At 50.7% G+C, this 22,542-nt stretch overlaps 1 protein-coding gene across 4 annotated transcripts in view; it reads left to right on the plus strand.

Annotated features, from left to right (window-relative positions):
• LOC118699944 (glutamate receptor ionotropic, kainate 1) overlaps positions 1–20,513 on the plus strand; it is a 103,990-nt gene extending 83,477 nt beyond the window's left edge. For 2 of the 4 annotated variants that reach the window (XM_036404211.2, XM_054518525.1), the window contains 5 exons: positions 1,628–1,845; positions 6,470–6,695; positions 10,734–10,984; positions 14,035–14,200; positions 20,091–20,199. In XM_036404211.2, the coding sequence (XP_036260104.1) occupies positions 1,628–1,845; positions 6,470–6,695; positions 10,734–10,984; positions 14,035–14,184 (845 nt within the window). In that variant the 3' untranslated portion in view covers positions 14,185–14,200; positions 20,091–20,199. Of the gene's footprint in view, positions 1–1,627; positions 1,846–6,469; positions 6,696–10,733; positions 10,985–14,034; positions 14,201–20,090 lie in introns of all 4 variants that reach the window. The other 2 variants (XM_036404210.2, XM_036404212.2) reach the window with 1 other exon arrangement.
• Positions 20,514–22,542: the final 2,029 nt, after the last annotated feature.

The raw sequence follows: 22,542 nt of genomic DNA on the forward strand, positions 1-22,542 counted from the left end.
TGGCTGCAGGAAATCACATCTTTGGCATCTCGCCCCACAAGTGCAGCTCACAGGGATTTTCCATCCTCTCCTAAGCAGCGCTGGCACGTTCCATGTGTGTGCACAGCATCAGGGGCCAAGTGCAGGAATTCTATTTATATGGCTGCCTAAGCTTAAAAGCAAGAATCCCTTCAGGATGACCTGAATGAGCACAGCTTCTGCAGTTCAACCCCAGTTTAGAAATAGAGAGCAGTGAGGAAATACTTCAATGTATTGAAGAAAAAAAAAAAATCTAATCAGCAAAGCAAGAAAGCACAGCAGAAGCCCAAACACAAACCCAGGCAGAGCTACAGCTCTGGAAACAACTCCATTTGGCCTGGAAAATTTCAAGTGAGAGTTTTTGCCTTCAGACTGCTCTCGCTGTTTGGCAGTTCTGTCAACACACTCCAACCCTTGGGCTAAGCTTAGCTCTGACCTTTAAGAGACACAGCTCTGTGTTTACAAATACAGCTCCAATCTGTTTGCTGGTTGGTGGGGAAGGCTTTACCCTTTTGGTCTCTGCCCCAAAAGTCACATTCAGAGTTTTTGCAAAGTCTGAAAACGTTCTCTGCAATGTTGAAATTTCTTGCAGAACTCAGTGAATAGCTGAGGACACAGAATATGTCAACATGTTTTTCCAGTAATAGAAAAATGTTTGTCAAATCAAAAGCTTTAGCCCTGAACACTGTGTTCACAGGCTCTTAAGTATTTTCTTAAGTCCATCCCTCATCAGAAAAATAATGATGCAAAACCTTTACTTTGAAGTCAAATTACTCAGGTGGCTACCTAAGAGCTTTGCTGAACCAGATCCTCAAATCCCACATTATGCACAGAGGGAATGGCCCCCCAGTTAAAGAGCAGAAAATTTGCCTCAGAATGCTTAGAAACCTGATAATCTCTGTGGCTGAAATAGAAGTTATCTGAGTGCCTGGAAACCCCACGTACTGCTCTGTGGGGATTTATGGCAATGGCAGAGAGCTGCTCAAACCTGCTCAGAATGATGAGTGTTAAAGTCACTGTCCAAAGCTTTGCATCGCCCTGAGGATTCAAGGGATGCATGCATGGACCCTCTGATTTTTCAAATGTGAAGCACACGTTGCTAGAAGAGGTTTTGTGGGGACTGAGCTGAGGTCCAGTGGGGGTGACTGGAGCTGCATTGATCTCCCTGTTGGTACTGAGATGGTCAATAGGATGCACGGGGCAGGCTCCTCCTGTGAGGTATTTCTGTCAGGCAGCTGTGAGCAGAAGAGCGTTTGCTAGAGAGCTCTGGTTACAAAATTGATTGCAGTGTACGGGCACAAAGGGGCTCCAGAAGCAGACAGAAATACCAGAGTAGCTTGCTGGGGATGTACAAGATTAATATCACAAGGCTGGTTAGCTCAGAGAGGTAAGGGGCTTAGACCCAAGGATAATTCCATTTGTCATGTATCATGGCACACATCCCCTTCCCAGTGTGTTACCATTATAAATGTCAGCTGTGCATCTGTGAGATTATTGTTGAAATCATTTTATCATGCTACAGCTCATAAAAGCATTCTGTGCCTAAAACCAGGCCGTGGTATCAGGAAAGCCTCATTTTAATATGATTGTTTTGATGGTGTTGTAACAGGATCAGAGCTGATGCCCAAAGCTCTTTCCACCAGAATAGTTGGAGGAATATGGTGGTTTTTCACCTTAATCATAATCTCATCCTATACTGCCAACCTGGCTGCCTTCCTGACCGTGGAGAGGATGGAATCCCCCATCGACTCGGCAGATGACCTGGCCAAGCAAACCAAGATAGAGTACGGGGCTGTCAGGGATGGATCCACCATGACCTTCTTCAAGGTAAGGCAGCCCGGGGCAGCCGCGGGGCCGGAGCCGCTCCCGGCGCTCCAGCGGGGCCGGGAGGCGGAGCCGCAGCATCCCTGGGGATTGCAGGGGTGGGGAAAAGCAGCAGTCACCCAAAACCAGAGCCACAGCATCCCCCGAGGGTCACAGGGATAGGGAAAAGCAGCATTCACCCAAAACCAGAGCCACAGCATCCCTGGGGATTGCAGGGGTGGGGAAAAGCAGCAGTCACCCAAAACCAGAGCCACAGCATCCCCCGAGGGTCACAGGGATGGGGAAATGCAGCATTCACCCAAAACCAGAGCCACAGCATCCCCCGAGGGTCACAGGGATGGGGAAATGCAGCATTCACCCAAAACCAGAGCCACAGCATCCCCCGAGGGTCACAGGGGTGGGGAAATGCAGCATTCACCCAAAACCAGAGCCACAGCATCCCCCGAGGGTCACAGGGATAGGGAAATGCAGCATTCACCCAAAACCAGAGCCACAGCATCCTGAGGGACTGGAGGGGTGGGTGAATACATAATTCACCCAGAGCCACAACCACAGCATCCTGAGGGACTGGAGAAGGTAAATACAGCAGGTACCCCAGCCTCAGGGGATCCTTCAGCCCCAGGAATGTAAAACCCAGCAGGTTTCCCCCAGGACATGTAGAAAACCAGCCTGGCAGTGAAGTGCAGTGAGGGGTAAACCCATCTGCCTCTGATGGCAACCAGGGCATGGACATGGGGATATTCTCCTCCAGCTGGGATGCTATTTCCTCCCAGCCACTTCACTAAAAAGCAGCTGGAAAAATGCACTTCCCCTTCTGAAAGCCACATTTGCATCATGGTAATTCCACAGGAAAATGCAAGTTTGTTTGTCCCTTTTTTGAGGGCTCCATGGTCATATTACCCAGACTATCAATAGAGGAGCCACACACACACCTGAACACATCTGCAAGTGAAGAGTTTTCTGTGGCTAATTGTGTGGTAGACAACTGTGATAATTATGTCTTTTTCCTTTTTCTTAATTATTAGTATTAATTACAGACCAAATGGATAATCTCATAAAATGTCAGCGCAAAAGCCAACAAGCTATAAATACAGAATCCGTGCACAGAAATCCTGTGGCAGTCAGAATTACTGAGCAGCTCCCTCAGCAGTGTCAGCAGGGAGGCCAGGCTCAGGATGAGCCCGGATCAGGCCTTTCCCTGTGGTCTCTGAGGATGGTGTTCATGGAGTCACACACACAGGGCCTCAGGAGGGGAGGAGACTCTGGGGGAAGCAGTGGGGCAGAACAACATCTGTGACAAGAGACCTCTCCCTCTCTGGGGACATCCCAAAACCACAAAAATCAAAAATTCCTCTGCCACCTCCTCCAGGTGACCCTGCCTTGGTGAGGTCTTGGACTGGGTGATCTCTGGAGGTCCCTTCCCACCCCAACCATCCCAGGATTCTGGGACTCTGGGCAGTCTGTCCCTGCTGGTGCTGCCAAGGGTAAACTGCCCCTGCCAAGGCTCTGCTGTGGCTGAACAGAGATGTTTCCTTGCTGAAAGAAAAACACCAACTACAGCATTTTGCTATAGTGAGCTCCTGAAATGATGAGCTGACATTTCCACTGAGATGGAAACCCACCTGGAGATGTTCCAGTAAAGCAAGCTCTGGATTCTCCTCTGGCTCTTTCATGCCCAAAGAAGCTCACTGCCATTGATATTCTGAAGTCAAATTTAGCTTCAGAGACAAAACTTCAAATCCTGTTGCATCCCTGCATTTTTAGAGGAAATAGGTCCTGGAGCTGTACATGAGAAGCTCAGAACAAATTTCCTAGAGCTGTTTTTAGTTTTACACTGATTTCTTTTTGCACCATTAATCCTGCAGGCAGAAATATCCAGGCTTTAAAGCATGTGAGCTTCTAAAAGAAAACCTTCAGACAAGGTGGTTAAGTATTTATGCACTACATGTGTCAGCTTGCTTGTGCCTGAAATACATGGGCACAGAGGCACAGGGGAAGGACAGTACAGAAACTGGGGATGGATTCCCTGGCAGAGGGATGGTGACACAGTGAAAATGCATGAGAAATGCAGTGTATCACACTGCTAAACACTCTGTGGGTTTTTATTATGGAAACATCTCCAGATCCTCACAAGATTAGGAGTTCTTTGTCCTGCCCAAAACCTGAAATAAAATATCCTGGAGTGGCTCTCTGTACAAAGCCACTCTGACTTTGCCTTCCTGGGACTGTGAAATGCTGCATCTACTCCTTGAGCTAAACAAACACACACACAGCCCAGGGAGGGGCCTGGGAGGAGGCACCAGGAGGGAGTTCAGGCGGCACTTTCTCCACTCCCGCTCTCCTCCAGGGTACAGCACAGTGTCAGCTCCTCTGCCTCTTTCCCGGGAGCTGTCCGGTCCCCGCGAGTGCTGAAGCGCAGGGAACAGGCAGAGGGAAAGGAGGGATCACTGCGGCAGCAGCAAAAACACCCTGAGGAGGGAGGCTGGGTGCCCTGGGAAGGGTCATGGCCTCGAGTGCTTCCTCTGCTGCGAGATGTGATTTGTCAAATCAAACAGTACTAAAGCCAAGGAATGCCAAGGGGAACAGATTGTTTTCAGAACAACATTTTTCAAAGCAAACCGCGATGTGCTGGGCATTCCTCGCTGTGGAGGGGACAGGAACAAGGGAGTGACATGTAGGACACGAGAGGCAAAGCTCAGATCCCTCTGGTTTCCAGGACTGTATGAGACACACATGGAAAAAAAGGTTTCTGTAGACATCAGGTGCAGGAAAACACAAAGCAGACTCTAAAGAGCTTTGATTTAGGACTTTGTGCTCAAAGTAGCAGCAGGAAGCCCTGGAAGATGAGATTACACGGTGTAATGCTGGATGGGATGGAGATCAGGAAGCATATTGGAAAAGCGAGGTGCTCCCACTGCTTTCCCAAAGCTCCACTTGCATTCATTCAAGCTGACATCACCTGTAGTTAGTGGTGTCTGTAAGGCCCGTGCTAACAGCTGTGATTGCCCACTGGTTTGGAATGCCTGTTCCTACCGTTTCCCCAGAAAAAAATTATTCTGAGGATGAGATATTTTTCAAGGAAGTCACTTTTCTGCAGTGACTTTTAGCCAGACAGTGGGGGGAATGAAAACAAAAGCAACTGGAATAATTTGTGGGGGGAAATGGAGTTCTGACTTTGAAAGGAACCTCAGAATTGGCCTTTTCCCTGTGTAGAGATGCCAGATCTAGCAAGAGCAGATGAAAATACCCCAAAAACAGGACCTGGGCAGCTCAGGACAGTTAAGCCTTGTAGGAGGGCAGGCCAGCAGCACCCCAGGCAGCATTGCCCATCTGTGGGAATGGCCAAATCTGGGAGAAGTCCAGCTGAAGGCAAGATGTTTCCCATCCACAAGCAGTGACACACTTTATTTCTTCAGACTGTCCTGCTCTGTTTCCAGCATGTCCAGAAATCTTCCACTGCCTTCTCCCCCTCCATCATAACAGATCTTAGTCCTGTGTTGCAGCTTGTGCCAGCTCCTGCCTTCTAAAGTGCAGATGTGTTTCCACTGAAATTAATGAAAATTCAAAGGCCAAAATTTGGCACAGGATCCATCCTGAGGAAAAAAAAAGGTAGCTGGCAAGTTGAGAAGCCAAGATCTTTCTTACAAACTCTGAATAAGGAATACATTCTTCCACTAAATTCACCGTCAGACTCAGTCTAGTGCATAAACAAAGCATCGATTTCAAAAATATTCCCAACTGAGCTATAAAAATGGTAACTACTTGTGGAGAGCCATTCAACCACCTTCAGAGTTTAGTGGTACCCTGTGGCTCACCAAACTGAGGTGGAATTCAGGTGACATTCACAGATACCGAATTTATAGGTAAGGCATATTAACATTTAAAGCACAAAGAACCAGAAAATCAACTTCTCACAGGAATCCCCCCAAAGCTGGAGTTGAAAACTGAGCCTGGAATCAGCTGAGATGGCAGTAAACCAGAGACAGGGCTTGAGGGACTGAGGAGGCGCTGCCCTTCACCCCTGTGGTGAAAGGATCACGTCCTCAAGTCTGATTGCAATGGAAGCACAAAGCAGGAGTTTGTTTATTTGGTCTGTTCCTCAAACTTTATCCCTGAAGCAGTGACTTCAGGCAAGTGCTATGAACAGACAGGGGCAGAGGAATGCTTTGCTCATCACCAGGCTCTTGGAGCAGTGGGTGTGACCCAATGGCTGGGAGCAGAGTGTCCAGGGACAGCAGTGTCCCAGGGCAGCAGTGCCCAGGGACAGCAGTGTCCCGGGGCAGCACTGTCCCAGGGCAGCAGTGTGTCCCAGGGCAGCAGTGCCCAGCTGCACTGGGTCAGCTGCCTTCATGCTGCAGTCCATGGAGCAGCATGGGCCCAGAAAACTCCAGAGCACTTGACAGCCAGGCCAGTAATTCCATTCCTGGCCCTGCAAAGAAAGCAGGAAACAACAAGAGGTTCCTCAGCATAAAGCCCAGCGAGAGGGGAGTGCTGCTGGAAGGAAACCCTGCCACCCCTTCCCCGTCACTCCAGATGTGGTGCCGCCATCGAGGCTGGCGCGGCTGAGGAACGCCTGGCAAGGGCAGTTGGGGTGCTGGTGTGACTCCGTGCCTCCTTTTCCCGGCAGAAATCCAAAATCTCGACGTACGAGAAGATGTGGGCGTTCATGAGCAGCCGGCAGCAGACGGCGCTGGTGAAGAACAACGACGAGGGCATCCAGCGCGTGCTCACCACCGACTACGCCCTGCTGATGGAGTCCACCAGCATCGAGTACGTGACCCAGAGGAACTGCAACCTCACCCAGATCGGGGGCCTCATCGACTCCAAGGGCTACGGCGTGGGCACCCCCATTGGTAAGAGCCCGGCGAGCACAGCAGTGTCCCCTGAGGCAAGCCATTCACTCCTGGCACCTCAGAAACAGGACTGAATCCTGTGAGAATGCATTCATACTGACAAAACCAGGGCTAGATGGGACATTGGGAAGGAATTCCTCCCTGGGAGGTTGCTGAGGGTCTGGCACAGGGTGCCCAGATAATCTGTGGCTGCCCCTGGATCCCTGGCAGTGTCCAAGGTGAGGTTGGATGGGGCTTGGAGCAACCTGGGACAGTGGAAGCTGTCCCTGCCCACCTGACTGGAAGGGCTTTAAGGTCCCTTCCCACCCAAACCATTCTGGGATTCTGTACGTGCCCCAAAGAAAACTCCTTACTCAAAACCCTGCATCTCCCTGATGCAGAACCTTGCAGTTGCCCCTCACTGTTCTTCAGTGTTGCGCTGAGGTCATGAAATAAATCAGAAATTCATCCCCTTTAATGCAGAGCTTTAAGACTCCCAGTTTCTCAGAACTCTCTCTGGCAGACCTTTTCTAGCATGTCCAGTACCCTTTCTAAGATCTTCTAATTGTACAGCATTAAAAAGTGTGTCAGATTTTTGTGCTGTGCACTTGTGAACAATTGGCACAGGGGAGCCAGCTTTTGCCCTGTGTTCAAGAATTATGGAGCCACAGAAGGGTTTGGCTTGGAAAGAATCTCAAAGTGCCACCCCCTGCCATGGCAGGGACACCTCCTACTATCCCAGGTTGCTCCAAGCCCTGTCCAGCTGGGGATTGCTTCATCCATTGCTTGACAGAGCAGATATAAATAAGGGAGAAACACCTCTGCACTTGGAACTGTCATTCTTTGTGGTGCTGAGCCCCGCAGACAGATTGTCACAGACATGACATCCCAAGTATATTTTTCCACTGGCTATGTAAGAACAGCCCTGGCACCCTGAGAAAAGTGATACAAAAGCTAAAACCCCCAAGAATGACAAACTCATGGCAAGAGTTTCCTTGCGGTTATAAAAGTGCCACACTTTAAACCAAGAACAATGAAGGAATAATTGGAACAGATGGCAATCCTCAGAGACAGTGCAGCCATTGGAAATGCAGCTGTGAAATATATTTATAAGATGCTTCTTGTATGAGAAGTGAACCTTTATATTTTTGTTAAGAAAAACCTGCAAAATTCAGGGGAATATATATCCCCAAGCACTGTGGAATAATCCAACATCATTAAGCATCTCATAAACAACTGATTTCATGAACAAGATAAGCCTGCCACTATTCAGAGGGACCCCCAAGGCTCTGTTACTTCTCTCAGAGCATTCAAGAGTATTGATTGCACAGGCTGTATGGAAAAAAAAAAAAATTAAAAGGGTTGTCTGTGACCCTTAACACCAGATCTTCAGCATGGCTTAACTGCAGGGGAATGTAAAACCACAGGGCCTGTGACTCCAGAATTTCCAGTGAGGGAGCTGGACAGCACCTTATGGCTCCTGGAGAAACAGGGAGGAGAATGGGAGAATTCCTGAATCCAGGAAATGTATTATTTTATCAGAGCATCTTCTGCAAGTAAAATACAGCAGTTCTAGGCATCAGGAGAATTTCTCCATGGAAAAGGGTGTCCAGGCCTTGGCAGGGGCTGCCCAGGGAGGTTTGGAGTGCCCATCCCTGGGGGTGTCAGAAAGGTCTGGGTGTGGCACTCCATGCTCTGGGCTGGGGACGAGGTGGGGATTAGGCAGGTTTAATTCCAGGATCAGTTCCAGGCTGATGCAGGTAATTCTAACACTAAAGCTCTTCCCAGTTCCTTGGGAGACTGCTAAGAAAGTAGATGAATGCACTTCTTGGCCTAAGAGGTTTGTTAATAGCTCAGAGGCCGTAAGTAATGTGCTGAATATTTAAAGAGGTGTGGAGATGGATTTGTGGGTGGTGGTAGAGCTCACCAATAAACCACCACCAGTGCAGCTCTCCAGACACTCTTGACAAACTCTAAAAGCCAGTGTAGAAATCTGGAGGTGACTGTTATCCTCCAGATGAATTGTGGTAATCTTGGTGGCAACATAAACACCCCAAGAAAGAATGAACAGCCTCACAAATCCTGTGCTGTGACTCTGGCTGCTCCACTTTAGCTCCCAGCTGTGTCCTTCCAGACAGGGGAAATGGATGAGTCCTGCAGCCTTACACATTGCAGGGGACAAGGCACAAACAATTCTGCTCTCTCTTCTGCGAGGCACTGCTGGTTTCAGTTGTAATAATTCACTCCTGTGTGCGAAGCCAAGTTTTTGGAGGTGTTTCTGGCCTGTTTTCTGTGCTGTTATTTTTGGGTCTTTAACAGCAAGCACACAAATCATCCATTCCTACAGCGGGCACGTTTTCCTCTCAGAGCTGGCTGCCTCCAGCAGTGCTGGTCTCTGGCTTGCCAGGTGGATTTGGGATAGTGTGACACACAGCTCCTGGCAGCTGTGGGCACAGCATGGCCCAGTGCTGGCAGTGCTCTGCCCCAGCAGCAGCTGAGTGCTGGCACAACAAAGGAGGAGCTGCCATGTTCCTCACACTGTTCTCCTCAGACAGGGCTGGGGGATGAAGGAAATGGAGAGCAGCAAGGGGGACTTGTGTCCACAGGACAAGGGGTTTTAACAATGTCCTGCACAGCAAAATAAGGAGCAAAAGTGAAGCTGTGGGGCCGAATTTCCAAGGCTATTTCAGTGCATAAGGAGGTGCCTCAGTGAGATTTTTCTGAAGTGCCATGTGATCTCTTCAATTCTGGCACACAATCTGCCTTAAAGCTTGGTTTGCCTTGATGGAGTTGAGTTTGCAACCCCTCTAATGTGCAGCAAAATGTGACTTTGGTGAAATAGCGGTTGAAGAGAATCTGAGAATCACAGAACTGCCTGGATTGGGAGGGACTTTGGAGCCCATCCAGTGCCATCCCTGCCATGGCAGGGACACCTCCCACTGTCCCAGATTGCTCCAAGCCCTGTCCAACCTGGCCTTGGGCACTGCCAGGGATCCAGGGGCAGCCCCAGCTGCTCTGGGCACCTGTGCCAGGGCCTTACACCCTCACAGGGAAGAACTTCTTTCCAATATCCCTCCTAATCCTGCCCTCTGGCAGTGGGAAGCCATTCCCCCGTGTCCTGTCCTTCCATGTCTTATTCATGTGCTGCTAAAGGAGGGGAAAGGGGAAAGAAATAGCTGCAGGGCTTTCAGCTCTGCATTTCAGCCCAGACTCCAAATGTTTCCAGCTGTAGGGAGTCCAGCATGGCAGGATTTGGGAGCACACATGTGCCTTTGGAGGCAAACAGCATCTCACAGAATCACAGAACCATTCTTGCAAGCTCCCCCTCCTTGCAATCACAAAATCCTGGTCCCACAAAGTCTCTCTCACAAACACAGGCTGCAGGATTTTGGAAGATGGCTGAGCAGTGTGAGAACAAATCTAAGCAGGCTGAGCCACCAGTGTGACCCCACTCCTCACCAGACACTGCCCAGGCCCATAAAGCTGCAGAGCCTGCACACACAACATTTAGCAAATGGTGGCCTGCAAACCAAAAGCATGAAATTGTTCCTATTTTCAGCTTGCAGGGCCGCTATTATTGCAAATCACAATAAAAAGGACTTGTCCATACAGTGTTCTTACAAGCTGTAGGTAGCTGAGGTGGAGCTGTGAGTGTAAATGAGAAGAGAAAGTGTCTGAGTGACTGTGGACTCCTCTGAGGCAATCCTCATTTACAGACAGCAGGAAAAACCAACAGATGCTGAAGTCAATAGAAGGGATGCAAAGTGGAAATTCTCAACAAGTGCTCACAGCAATATTCAAATATGATGTGGAGGAATGCCTTAGCAAGAAAACCCACTGCCAAGGCTTAAATAAACCTCACTAGGAGACCCTAAAATTATCACAAATTCTCAAATAACTGCACCAGTGCAGCCTTCTGCTTCCAAGTGCCTAGGGCAGACACCAACAGAGATTCCCCTTTCCAGCTGGAATAATCCCCCCTGTGACAAGGGAGGCTTCTGCCTCAGAGGGTGGCAGCTCCTCCCTGCAGCACCACCAGGCCTCGCTGTCCCCTTGCAGGGTCCCCATACAGGGACAAGATCACCATCGCCATCCTGCAGCTGCAGGAGGAGGGCAAGCTGCACATGATGAAGGAGAAGTGGTGGCGAGGCAATGGCTGCCCCGAGGAGGACAGCAAGGAAGCCAGCGCCCTCGGGGTGGAGAACATCGGGGGCATCTTCATCGTGCTGGCGGCGGGGCTGGTGCTCTCCGTGTTCGTGGCCATCGGCGAGTTCATCTACAAGTCACGCAAGAACAGCGACATCGAGCAGGTGAGTAAGCGACCCTGCCCTGCTCCATGGAGCGGCTGAGTGAGTGACCCTGCCCTGCTCCATGGAGCGGCTGAGTGAGTGACCCTGCCCCTGCTCCATGGAGCGGCTGAGTGACCCTGCCCTGCTCCATGGAGCGGGTGAGTGACCCTGCCCTCTCCATGGAGCGGCTGAGTGACCCTGCCCTGCTCCATGGAGCGGGTGAGTGAGTGACCCTGCCCTGCTCCATGGAGCGGGTGAGTGACCCTGCCCTCTCCATGGAGCGGGTGAGTGAGTGACCCTGCCCTGCTCCATGGAGCGGGTGAGTGAGTGACCCTGCCCTGCTCCATGGAGCGGGTGAGTGACCCTGCCCTGCTCCATGGAGCGGGTGAGTGACCCTGCCCTCTCCATGGAGCGGGTGAGTGAGTGACCCTGCCCTGCTCCATAGAGCGGGTGAGTGAGTGACCCTGCCCTGCTCCATGGAGCGGGTGAGTGAGCGACCCTGCCCTGCTCCATGGAGCGGCTGAGGGACCCTGCCCTGCTCCATGGAGCGGCTGAGTGACCCTGCCCTGCTCCATCGAGCAGGTGAGTGACCCTGCCCTCTCCATCGAGCAGGTGAGTGAGTGACCCTGCCCCGCTCCATGGAGCAGGTGAGTGACCCTGCCCTCTCCATGGAGCAGGTGAGTGACCCTGCCCTCTCCATTGAGCAGGTGAGTGAGTGACCCTGCCCTGCTCCATCGAGCAGGTGAGTGAGTGACCCTGCCCTGCTCCATGGAGCAGGTGAGTGACCCTGCCCTCTCCACGGAGCGGGTGAGTGAGTGACCCTGCCCTGCTCCATGGAGCGGCTGAGTGACCCTGCCCCGCTCCATGAAGGGGCTGAGTGAGTGACCCTGCCCTCTCCATGAAGCGGGTGAGTGAGTGACCCTGCCCTGCTCCATGGAGCGGGTGAGTGAGTGACCCTGCCCTGCTCCATGGAGCGGCTGAGTGAGTGACCCTGCCCTGCTCCATGGAGCAGGTGAGTGAGTGACCCTGCCCTGCTCCATGAAGCGGGTGAGTGAGTGACCCTGCCCTGCTCCATGGAGCGGGTGAGTGAGTGACCCTGCCCTCTCCATGGAGCGGGTGAGTGAGTGACCCTGCCCTCTCCATGGAGCTGGTGAGTGACCATGGGAGGGCTCTGCAGCACACACCTCCTTGATGGAGCGTGCATTTCCCACTGCTGAGCTCCCGCCAGGCAGCCCTGGCTCTAATGACAAATAATTTATTAATAACGACAGGGAAGTGCCTCACCCACGGTCCAATTAGTGCTGCTTAGCAGGGCAGTGCAGAACAAGGGCAATTAATTTCTCAAACAGTTTCTGCTTGAACTTCAGGACTTCCAGCATAAATTACATTGGAAAGGAATAAAACACAACTGGGCTGTTGGGTCTTTTATATGGCATTATCACAAGGAAAGCACATCCAAATCCCAAGAGTAATTTTCCTCTTGCTCTAGAAAGCATCTTTTTTTCAGAGCCAGGGGTTTACCACTTGTGCTGAAGGATGCACTTCAAAGCAGGGAGATCTACTGAGAGGTGATGGATGCCACTGTAAAGTAAGATTGTGGAGCCAAAGAAGTTCTGGTAATAGCTCTGCTGAAGTGTAATGAGCAATTTAAAAGGGCAGAGGAAAAGGAAGGAAATGCTATGTGTAAATCACACCTTGAGCGTTAGAGCATTTAGTGAGAAGGGATCAATCCTTACAACCCCTTTATAGAGCCACCAGCCCTGTGAAGGAGGCAGGGCTGAGCAGGAACTGGCAGAGTGTCCCTAAGCAGTCAGCCAGCCCCTCCTGCCCCGGGGTAGTTTGTCCTGCTCTGTCCTGGACCCTGCTGTGGCCCTGTTTGGCTCCCTTCCCTCCAGCAGGACTTTCTGAGGGACAAGGGGACCCCGCCCTGCAGGACCAGGGGGTGACCCTGAATCCCCAAAGGTTCCCATTTCCTCACTCCAGGGTCCCAGACGTGAGGTACCCACCTCAAAGCGGGTTAAGTTCCCTTTGCACTTTGAGGTGGGAAAGGCTTTTCCAGGGAGATTCCCCCTCCCCATCCAAGGTGTTATCCTACAAGGGTGGTGACATAAATGCCAGGAGTGGCTGTTGAGGCACAGACCCTCCCCGAAGGCAGCAGGGACAAGTGGGAGGAAAAAGGAACATTTTGAGCTTGCTCTGGGAGGTGCAGTTTGCATCAAAAGCGGTGTCACTGTCCGCAAAAACAGATGCATCTCATGGAGCAACCCCAGGATATGCCAGTCAAAGGGTCCCTGGTTTGGGATAAGGCAGAGATAAAGGATTAATGTATTTGCACATATTGGAGCTTTCTAATTAGTACTTTAGCCCGTTTTAGCACAAAATGCATAAAAAATGTATTAGTATCTTTGTTTTGTTCCTGTCTCAGGAGATCGTTTATTCAAATACGTTTTGGAGAACAGTTGCAGCTAATTAAAATATTTAGTATAATTAAAAATGTTGAGTTTAAGTGCTAACATGGTGCAGAATAGCCTGGAAACTTTGCAGGAGTCTGTGGAAGGCACTGCCTGCCTGAAGCCAGGACTAAAGCAGACCTAAAGCTTTCTGCCAGGGGTGAGCAATATTACTGAGCAATAAGTGGGGTGAATAACAGAATTCGGGGCGGCACACACGTGTGCACACCCCCCATTTCTGCACCTGCACTGCTGCTGCTCAGCAAGGTGTTGCTGAATAATTAGAATCATCCAGTGAGTTAATGTGGCACATCCAGCCTCTTTTCCAGAAGCAATTTCACTGAGAGCACAATACCAGCGATTCCAGTGCTTCTCTCTGGTTTCTCTGGGATTGTTTTCTCTTTGCCCTGGTGAGATAAGCAGCTTAGATGGGAAACGCTGTGCAGGGTGTGTTATCACTAAGCTAATCCAAAGCATTGTTGAACACAATCTGTGACTTTTCTGTTCCCATGAGTTGAGTCTCTTTTGATTTAAATGGCTTTTGAATCATTCTCATGCCTGTTTTCAGTTTTCCTTCGTTCATTTATTTACTTTCTCCATTTCTCTTCTCTTGCATGCAAGGCCTTTTGTTTCTTTTACGGACTGCAGTGTAAGCAACCCCACCCGTCCAACTCCACCTCTGGCACCACCTTATCCACGGAGTTAGACTGTGGCAAGTTAATCCGGGAGGAGCGAGGGATCCGAGCGCAGCCCTCGATCCACACGGTGTAGTCAGGAGAGGAGCAAGGTGTGTGTGTCCGGGAGAGCCTCACGCAGGGTTAACGCAGGGGGTGAGCTGATCTGGAGCGAATTGCCAAAGGCCCGAAATCGGGCAGTTTAAATGGTGTCACAGGACATAATTACACCCCCAGCAGGGAGCTCGGCAGAGCGTGCTAGCCTTTCAGAATTATCACAGCCTCTCATGTGCAATTGTCACCTTGTCATTTCCTGGGGTAATTCACCTGCTTCAGGTAAGAAAAATTATTTCCCTGCTTTTCATCTCCTCCCCAACCCGAGCTGAACGGTGGCAGCTTCCTCACTGAAAGCAGGGAGGAGCATCCAGCTTGGTGCCTGCTGCAAGCGGGCCAGGAACCTCTGAATTCAGGAACCTCCCAAACACCCTGCAGGGCTCCATTAACTTCCTGAACCCCTGTTACAAGCTGCCAGAGATGGTGAGCAGGCATCTCTTACGCCCTGTGTCAATATTTAATGAATTTTAAGTCCTCCATTTAAAAGGCATTACTCTAAGCCTGCAAGTAACTATCATAGCACAAAATCAGACCCATCAGTTACATTTTATGCCATGTATCCATTAAGGACAAATTCAACAGGAGCACCCGCAGGCAACACCCACACAGAGCATTAGTAGAGCAACTCCATCGTCTTGTTTGAGCAATTCACGGGGTTCATTTGTAACACAGAAACTCCTCTGTGGGAAAGTCGGGCATCAGTCTATCCCAGAGAGTAAAGCCCTGGCATTGCTTTGCATATTGCACCCTGCTGGCGTGTTTTGTGCAGGAGGCTGCCACTGGATGTGTTTCACACCCTGGGAGCGCAACACTTGGATTTCCTCCAGCCCTCAGCCAGTCAGGGGCTGACAGGGCAGGGGACAATGGACTGGATGTGGCTTTGCCACCAAAAAACATATGTCAACAATCTGAGATGCACAAAGTGCACAGAAATGCCAGCTCGAGGGATGTCATCAACGGTGGCAAACCCCACTGTTCCCAAAGCCTGTTACCTGTATTCCATTGTATGCCGTACTCCCATCAGTGTCACCAGCTCATCATCTCCCTCCCCTCAGCCCTATTTTATGTTTTCCTGCCCAGTGGAGCTCCTGCTCATCAGATAGGTTACTGCTCTGTTCTCCTGGGGCCATTTCTGCCCCCTGTGCAGTCAGGGGCCTCGCTGGAGGGCGTCCCCTCGCACCCAAAGTGCTCCCCCCTGGTTGGTGTCTGTGCACCTGGCTGCTGAGGCCAGGCAGGGCAAGCAGGGCCCCGTGATCTCCTCTCAGCCCTGTCCCAGTGCTGATGCTGCTGGCAGCAGGCTGGAGTGCTTTGTGACAAAGCTCTGCTGCTCACAGCTCGGCTGCTCCAATTCTCCCTGCCCATCCCAGGGTGGGAGTTTATGCTGCACTCCAGATGCTGCAAGAAATTGTCTTGCTCAGAATGATCTCTTAACTTGCTTGAATGAGGCCTTGAAAGCTTTGGCTCTCATAAAATGCTCCCTCTCGCCAGCAAAGACCTGAATTAGGTCCTCTGAATACCTGATTTAAGAAAACACTTTTTATTTGCAGCCTCCCAGTAGAAGAGACTTAAAACTAATTAAATTCAGCTCCTCTCAACTCTCAGAGGAGAAGGAAGATGCCTAATGTGTTTATCTCCATCATTGCTCCACGCAAGAAATCCTCTGGGCTGCAGCTTGGGCCGGTTCTGCAATCATTCCTTAGATTGGTGCCGGATCCAGAGCGTTTCTGTCACTTGCTGGGTAAACATTGTCCCAGCTGTCAGTCCCACAGCCCCGCTGGCAGTGACAGCATCGTTCCCTGGGTTTAGCTGTCCCACACACGGCCCCACAGGCTGGCAGCAGCTCCCTGGGGGAATGCCAAAGCAGCTCCTGCTATCCCCGACAGAGCCTCATCCCTAGCTACAAAAACACATATCAAAAACCATCACTGCTCAGGTGATGTGGGAGACCAGCAAGCAGCTTTTCTGATTTTCCTAGTGAACAGAGCACAAAGGAACAGTCTCTGTAAGCGGGGAAGAGTTAAATTAATCCCTGGGTTACTGTCACACTGTTTTGACAGTCACTGCTCAATAGACTCTGGCAGGTTAGAGGAGTTAATTTGGGGATCTCCTCATGCCACCAGAATATGCCTCTCCTCATGCCATCTGTGTGACAGAATACTCAATGTGCCCCAGCAGCAGTTTCCTCACTAAAAGAAACTATTTCTGATGTTTTTGCTTTTGTGCAAAGGTAAATCCATTTTCTTTCAGCACAAGGCACAGGTCAGTGTCCCAGCTATGGGTGCAGGAGAAAAATCCTGACTTCTGTACTTCCTCCTCTGTCCCTGAGCTGCTCAGGAGTTCTTCCAGAATGAAATTGGCCCCACATCCTTTGATTTTCACAGTTACCAGCACTTCCACAACACACTGGGGTTTGGGTGGCTTCTTTATTGCTACTTGGTTAATTTTGCAAGGTATTAATAAAATGCCTTGTCCTCAGTGGTAGCCCAGCAGCAGAAGCAACAGACTGATAAATCCTGACTACAACTCTTTTTTTTTTCATTGTTTCTACTTTGTGTTATTTATTTTTTTTTTTTTTTTTCATTCTGAGTCTGTAACTCTCCTAAAGCTTAGCACAGACCTCTGCATGGGAGTGTAAGGAAGGATTTGGGAGCTTCATGACCAAGCTTTAGCAGCTGCTGAAATGACCAAAGGGCACGGAGAAAGAGTCCCACACCACACAGAGAGCAGAACCTTGTCTGTTTTCAAAGGATGACACCTTCTTTTACACACCATGGCCAGCAGCATTTTGACACTGCCAGAATGAGAAAGTTAAGCTGGCTGAAAGCAAAATGTTAAATTCATCATGAAGTTGTACAAGAGATTGATCTGTGCCCACTCTGCTCTTGTTCTGGGCAGACCTCAGCAGTGGACTGACCAGCATGGGAAAAAAAGGGATTTTAAAGCAACCCTTTCAGTCTGGCCACCTGAATATGAGACAAAAGAACAGTATATTTCCCTTTTTAATTGAATTTTAATGTCAACATCCCCTTTTTGGAGGCTGCTTTGCAAGTGCTCCTCAGAGGACTTGGGCTTGGGCTCAAGGGTCTTAGGGTGTGTTCCTTGTCCACGGCTTTCCTATAAACCCCATACCATTCTGGCTGAGACTGTGCTTGCTCTGCACCACTTTCCCTAAGAACACCTTGGAGTCTTCCTGATAATAATTATTTTAAAATTCAAAGCAGTTGGATGTGGCGCCACTGGGCACTCCAGAGATCAGATATGAAAAACCTCCCAGCAATATGTTCTGTGTATCTGTCTGCAGATGCAAAATGAACTTCAGGGGGTGTTTTGTGGAGATGAATGTGAAAGGCATTGTGGTGATTGCACATTCTGAGTAATAGGAATCCCGTTGGAAAATTAAAGTACCAGCCTATTAACAAGGCAGTAAAATGCACTCTTTCACCTGCAGAAATCATCCCTGTCTGCACTCTGCAGACAGTAATGGCTGGGATTAAATACAACACATTAGGAGGCTAGTGAGAAACACAGGGAAGGAAAATAAAAGACTGATCGATCCCACAAAGGGTTAATAGGACCCTAGTTACCACGGAGCTCTGGATCCACTTTGTAATTCAGACTTTAAGACCAGTTAAAGCTGAGACCACAGAGAGCAGTAATCCGCTCAGAGCCCTTGGGTTCATTGGTTTGGGGATGAGCGGTGCAGCTCTCCAGGAAAGCTTGGAGCACACAGGAAGGGTCGGGAGGATACCTGCTCCTCCTGCTGCTCCAGGGGGAAGGAGCGCCGGGATGTCGGGTTTATTTCCACAAAGGGAGGGTATTTAAATGACAATGGCAGCAGCAGAGGCCTGCCCACCACGGCTGCCATTTGAAAGGACAGCATGCACCGCCCTGGCTGCGCCACTGACTCTGGGCAGCGGCGCCAATTAACGGGAGTTTAATTGACCTCGCAATCGTAGATGAACAAACATGAAGCACCTCAGAGAAGGAGAATGTTGGGCTGGGCTGTGAATCTGGGATCTCAGCTGTGTGCAGCCCAGCCCACAGCACGAGGTGGCACACACAGGACTCAAAATTCACACCCACACTGAGCACAGGAGCTCGCTGCAGAACCAGTCACACACTTTATTTATTTATAAGGTAAAGGGCTTAAAGCTTTGTTTCCCCCTGCTGCCATCACTCGATTTTATACATAAATCATCTATTCATGTATATTTCCCCAGAACAAATACTGGGGGGGGGGGGGGGGGGTGGTTTTGCAAAGCCAGATACTTCCACTTAAAGGCTACTTGCGTTTCTTTCTGTTATACATAATTATTCCAACTGTGAATTTTAAAATATGTTTCCACTTACCCCAGATGTCTTTGTTAATGTTGTGATGGTGGGAAGAATGAAGATCTCTTCTTTCTTTCCAAGCCATTCAGCTCCCTTATTCTTGTGGTAATTATCTCCTTTCTTCACCACACGAGATTTGAAAAGATTCCTTCCAAAGAAAAGACGAAGATTGAGACCTGGGCTATATTTGACAAATGTCCGTTCATTTCATGAGGGAAAAATAACAAAACCACAAAGAAACCTTAAAAAAACTCTTCTTTGTTTCCTCCAGCATGCTCATGGTTCTTTGTGACTAAAGTATATGGTGTTTAAAACAAGATCTTTTCTAAGGCCAGGGTCAACTGAGAAAGGGTAAGTGACGCGAGGCCACCAAAACATGGCGGACACACCTGTGGGGAATTTCAGAAACGTCCATCAACATCTTTAGTAGAGCCAAAGTTACATGAAAGTCAGTGGAAGATGACTTAGGGAACAACCCCTGCAGGCACCTGTTGTGTCCAGGGATTTTTTCCCAGCTGGATCTTTTGAGACCGAGCCCTGGCCTCACGTGAGGGCTCCGCAAGGGCCCAGGCTGGGCTCTGCCCTCACGTGAGGGCTCTGTGAGGGCTCAGGTTGAGCTCTGCCCTCACCTGAGGGCTCCATGAGGGCCCAGGTTGGGCTCTGCCCTCACCTGAGGGCTCCGCAAGGGCCCAGGTTGAGCTCTGCCCTCATCTGAGGGCTCTGTGATGGCCCAGGCTGGGCTCTGCCCTCACCTGAGGGCTCCACAAGGGCCCAGGCTGGGCTCTGCCCTCACCTGAGGGCTCCGCAAGGGCCCAGGCTGGGCTCTGTTCTCACCTGAGGGCTCCACGAGGGCCCGGGCTGGGCTCTGTTCTCACGTGAGGGCTCTGCGAGGGCCCAGGTTGGGCTCTGCCCTCACGTGAGGGCTCCGCAAGGGCCCCGTTTGTGCTCTGCCCTCACGTGAGGGCTCCGCGAGGGCCCAGGTTGAGCTCTGCCCTCACCTGAGGGCTCTGTGATGGCCCAGGTTGGGCTCTGCCCTCACGTGAGGGCTCTGTGATGGCCCAGGTTGAGCTCTGCCCTCACCTGAGGGCTCCGCAAGAGCCCAGGTTGGGCTCTGCCCTCACCTGAGGGCTCCGCAAGGGCCCTGTTTGTGCTCTGCCCTCACCTGAGGGCTCCGCAAGGGCCCAGGTTGGGCTCTGCCCTCATGTGAGGGCTCCATGAGGGCCCAGGCTGGGCTCTGCCCTCACCTGAGGGCTCTGTGATGGCCCAGGCTGGGCTCTGCCCTCACGTGAGGGCTCTGTGATGGCCCAGGTTGAACTCTGCCCTCACCTGAGGGCTCCGCAATGGCCCAGGCTGGGCTCTGCCCTCACCTGAGGGCTCTGCGAGGGCCCAGGCTGGGCTCTGTTCTCACCTGAGGGCTCCGCGAGGGCCCAGGTTGAGCTCTGCCCTCACCTGAGGGCTCTGTGATGGCCCAGGTTGAGCTCTGCCCTCACCTGAGGGCTCCGTGAGGGCCCGGGTTGAGCTCCAGCCGAGCTTTAACGCCATCCCCTCTCCCCACAGTGTCTTTCTTTCAACGCCATCATGGAGGAGCTGGGCATTTCCCTCAAGCACCAGAAGAAGCTGAAGAAGAGGTCAAGGACGAAGGGGAAGTCGTCCTTCCCGAGCATCCTGACGTGCCAGCAGCGGCGCACGCTGAGGAAGGAGACCATGGCGTGAGCCAGGACAGAGCCAGCCTGCCCGAGGGGACACAAGCTCCCGCTCCTCAGAGGCTCCCCGTGGCTCCTTCTTTTAACCTAGAGGTACAGCAGCTGAAGTGCTCGCCTAGACTGATGTACTACTGATCCTCCAGGATGTGTCTGGCTCTTCCTCTGGGCTGGATTTCTGTGCTCACCTGGTCTGCATCTCCATCCCCTCCCCGTGCATCGCTGTATGTGCTTTCTAAATAAATAAATAAACAACTGACAGGGTTCTTTTTTCCAAGAATCTGGGAGTCAAACTTTTCTTTTCCCTGACTGCAGTGACCTCCTCCCCGTATCCCAACAAGTCCCATTTCCAGAGAAGCCTGGTTAGAGGTTAGGAAAGCCAATGTCCTCATTGGGATGGTAGGACAAGGGGGAATGAACTTCCCACTGCCAGAGGGCAGGGATGGATGGGATATTGGGAAGGAATTCCTCCCTGTGAGGGTGGGGATGCCCTGGAACAGGGTCCCTGGAATTGTCCAAGGCCAGGTTGGATGGGGCTTGGAGCTGCCTGGTCTTTTTCCTTCCAATAAAGCAGCATCTTCTGAGAAGACAACCCTTTAAATGTCCAGAGGAAGGAAAGTGGGCTGCCTAACAAGCAAACAGGCAGAAATACTGCTGCCAAGGTTCTCCTGAAGCACAAGCCCCTGTGCAGGTCAGCGGGTTCGTGCTCTCCTAATTGCCAGAGCAGTAATTTTTAACGGGCTACTGGCTCCAAATGAAAAGGGAGGCTTGGCCCCCGAAGGAGTGATGTGTTTAGCAGTTAATCTCTGGAATCACAAGGGCTCCTGACTGCTAATCCAGCGTTCTGCTGTGCAGCAGGGATTGCCTGGAGATGAATGCCCTGCTCAGAGGCACAGCCCGGGCTCTGCTCCAGGGCACAGGGATGGCCCAGCAGCTCCATCTCCCAAATCCTGCTGGGAATCCTGCACCCCCAGGGGCTGGGGCTGCCCCTCATCTCCCACAGACACCACACACCCCCCTGAACCTGCCCCTCTGCAAGGACAGCAGAATGCATAGGCTCTGCTGCTTCGGAAGCACAAGGACCAGGTTCACATCTGTTTGACACAGGCTCCTCTTGTCACAGATGTCACCACAGGCAGTCCCCAGCCAGAACAGCTTTCTGTCAGACACACTTGTTTCCTGCTCCCTTTCAAAATGAGCAGAAAATTACTTATCTTTAAAAAATTCAACCCCAGGTTCATGATTGATTAAATAATCTTTCCCTGCTGATTAAATCACCCAGAGCATCCCTAGGGGATGCTCTGAGGCTCGAGGAAATCTTTTCCAGCATGCTGTCACTGTCCCCACTTTTCCCAAATGATCACCTCCCTTTCTCCAGACAGAAATGCCATCCCAGACAGAAACTGAGCCCTGCAAGGGGATCCTTGCTCTCCTCTAGACCCCAAAGTAATCTCCTCATTTCAGTGCACACCTGGAGCTCAGGAGCTGCAATCCTTTCAGCAGGGCAGTGTTATAAAGCCACATATAAAGTTTATCTGGCTATGGAATTAAAGACAGCAAACTTGCCCAGCTATGGATGGCTAAATTCGCTTTTCCATTTTCTCCTCTTACCATGCCAAGTGCCCACACCTCCAGCCCCCTGCCCAGAGCTGCACTGTGCCCCCACAGCTGGTATTTCAAGGGTCAAGGCTTGCTCAGGTAGGAAGAAAAATTAACTGGGAGACCATCCCTGTCAGCAGCACTTGGTGACAGCTGGCATTATCAAAATAAAATTGCTTTAAATAAATTCCTAAGCAGCGTGACCTATTTGCCACTTCATTATCTACAGGCTAAACTCAGTAAATACATGGCCTTTTGTTCTGTGCTCCTTCTATTGATTTTAATGAGACCCAGTGCTAGGGAAGAGGCATTCAACAGGAGGGATGCATTCATGATTTATTTGGCCTTCAGCTTCATCTCTGCATATTTCTGCAGTTATTCCAATCAGAGTTTTGTCCAGGCTAATTCAGCCAAGGCAAGTGCAGGAAGTGACCTAAAGTGTTACCTGCATTTAGCTGAGGTGAACAATTCCCCAAAGTTTCCAGGAGAATCTGCATCCCATTTGCAATTGATTAAATATTATTTGGCAGGCTATTTGGGCAGTGAATTGCTGACATTTTGAAAAGAGCTATTTGATGATCTAACACAGACTTAAAACGTGGCCTTTGATTTATGCAAAATGCATAGAAAGTGGGCAAAATGAGGAGCTGAACTTCCTGCATCCATCTTGGCTGATTTTTTCTGCTTTCCTCACCTCCCAGATCCTCTGT

The sequence above is a fragment of the Molothrus ater genome, chromosome 2 (assembly GCF_012460135.2).
Source record: "Molothrus ater isolate BHLD 08-10-18 breed brown headed cowbird chromosome 2, BPBGC_Mater_1.1, whole genome shotgun sequence".
Classification (NCBI taxonomy): domain Eukaryota; kingdom Metazoa; phylum Chordata; class Aves; order Passeriformes; family Icteridae; genus Molothrus; species Molothrus ater.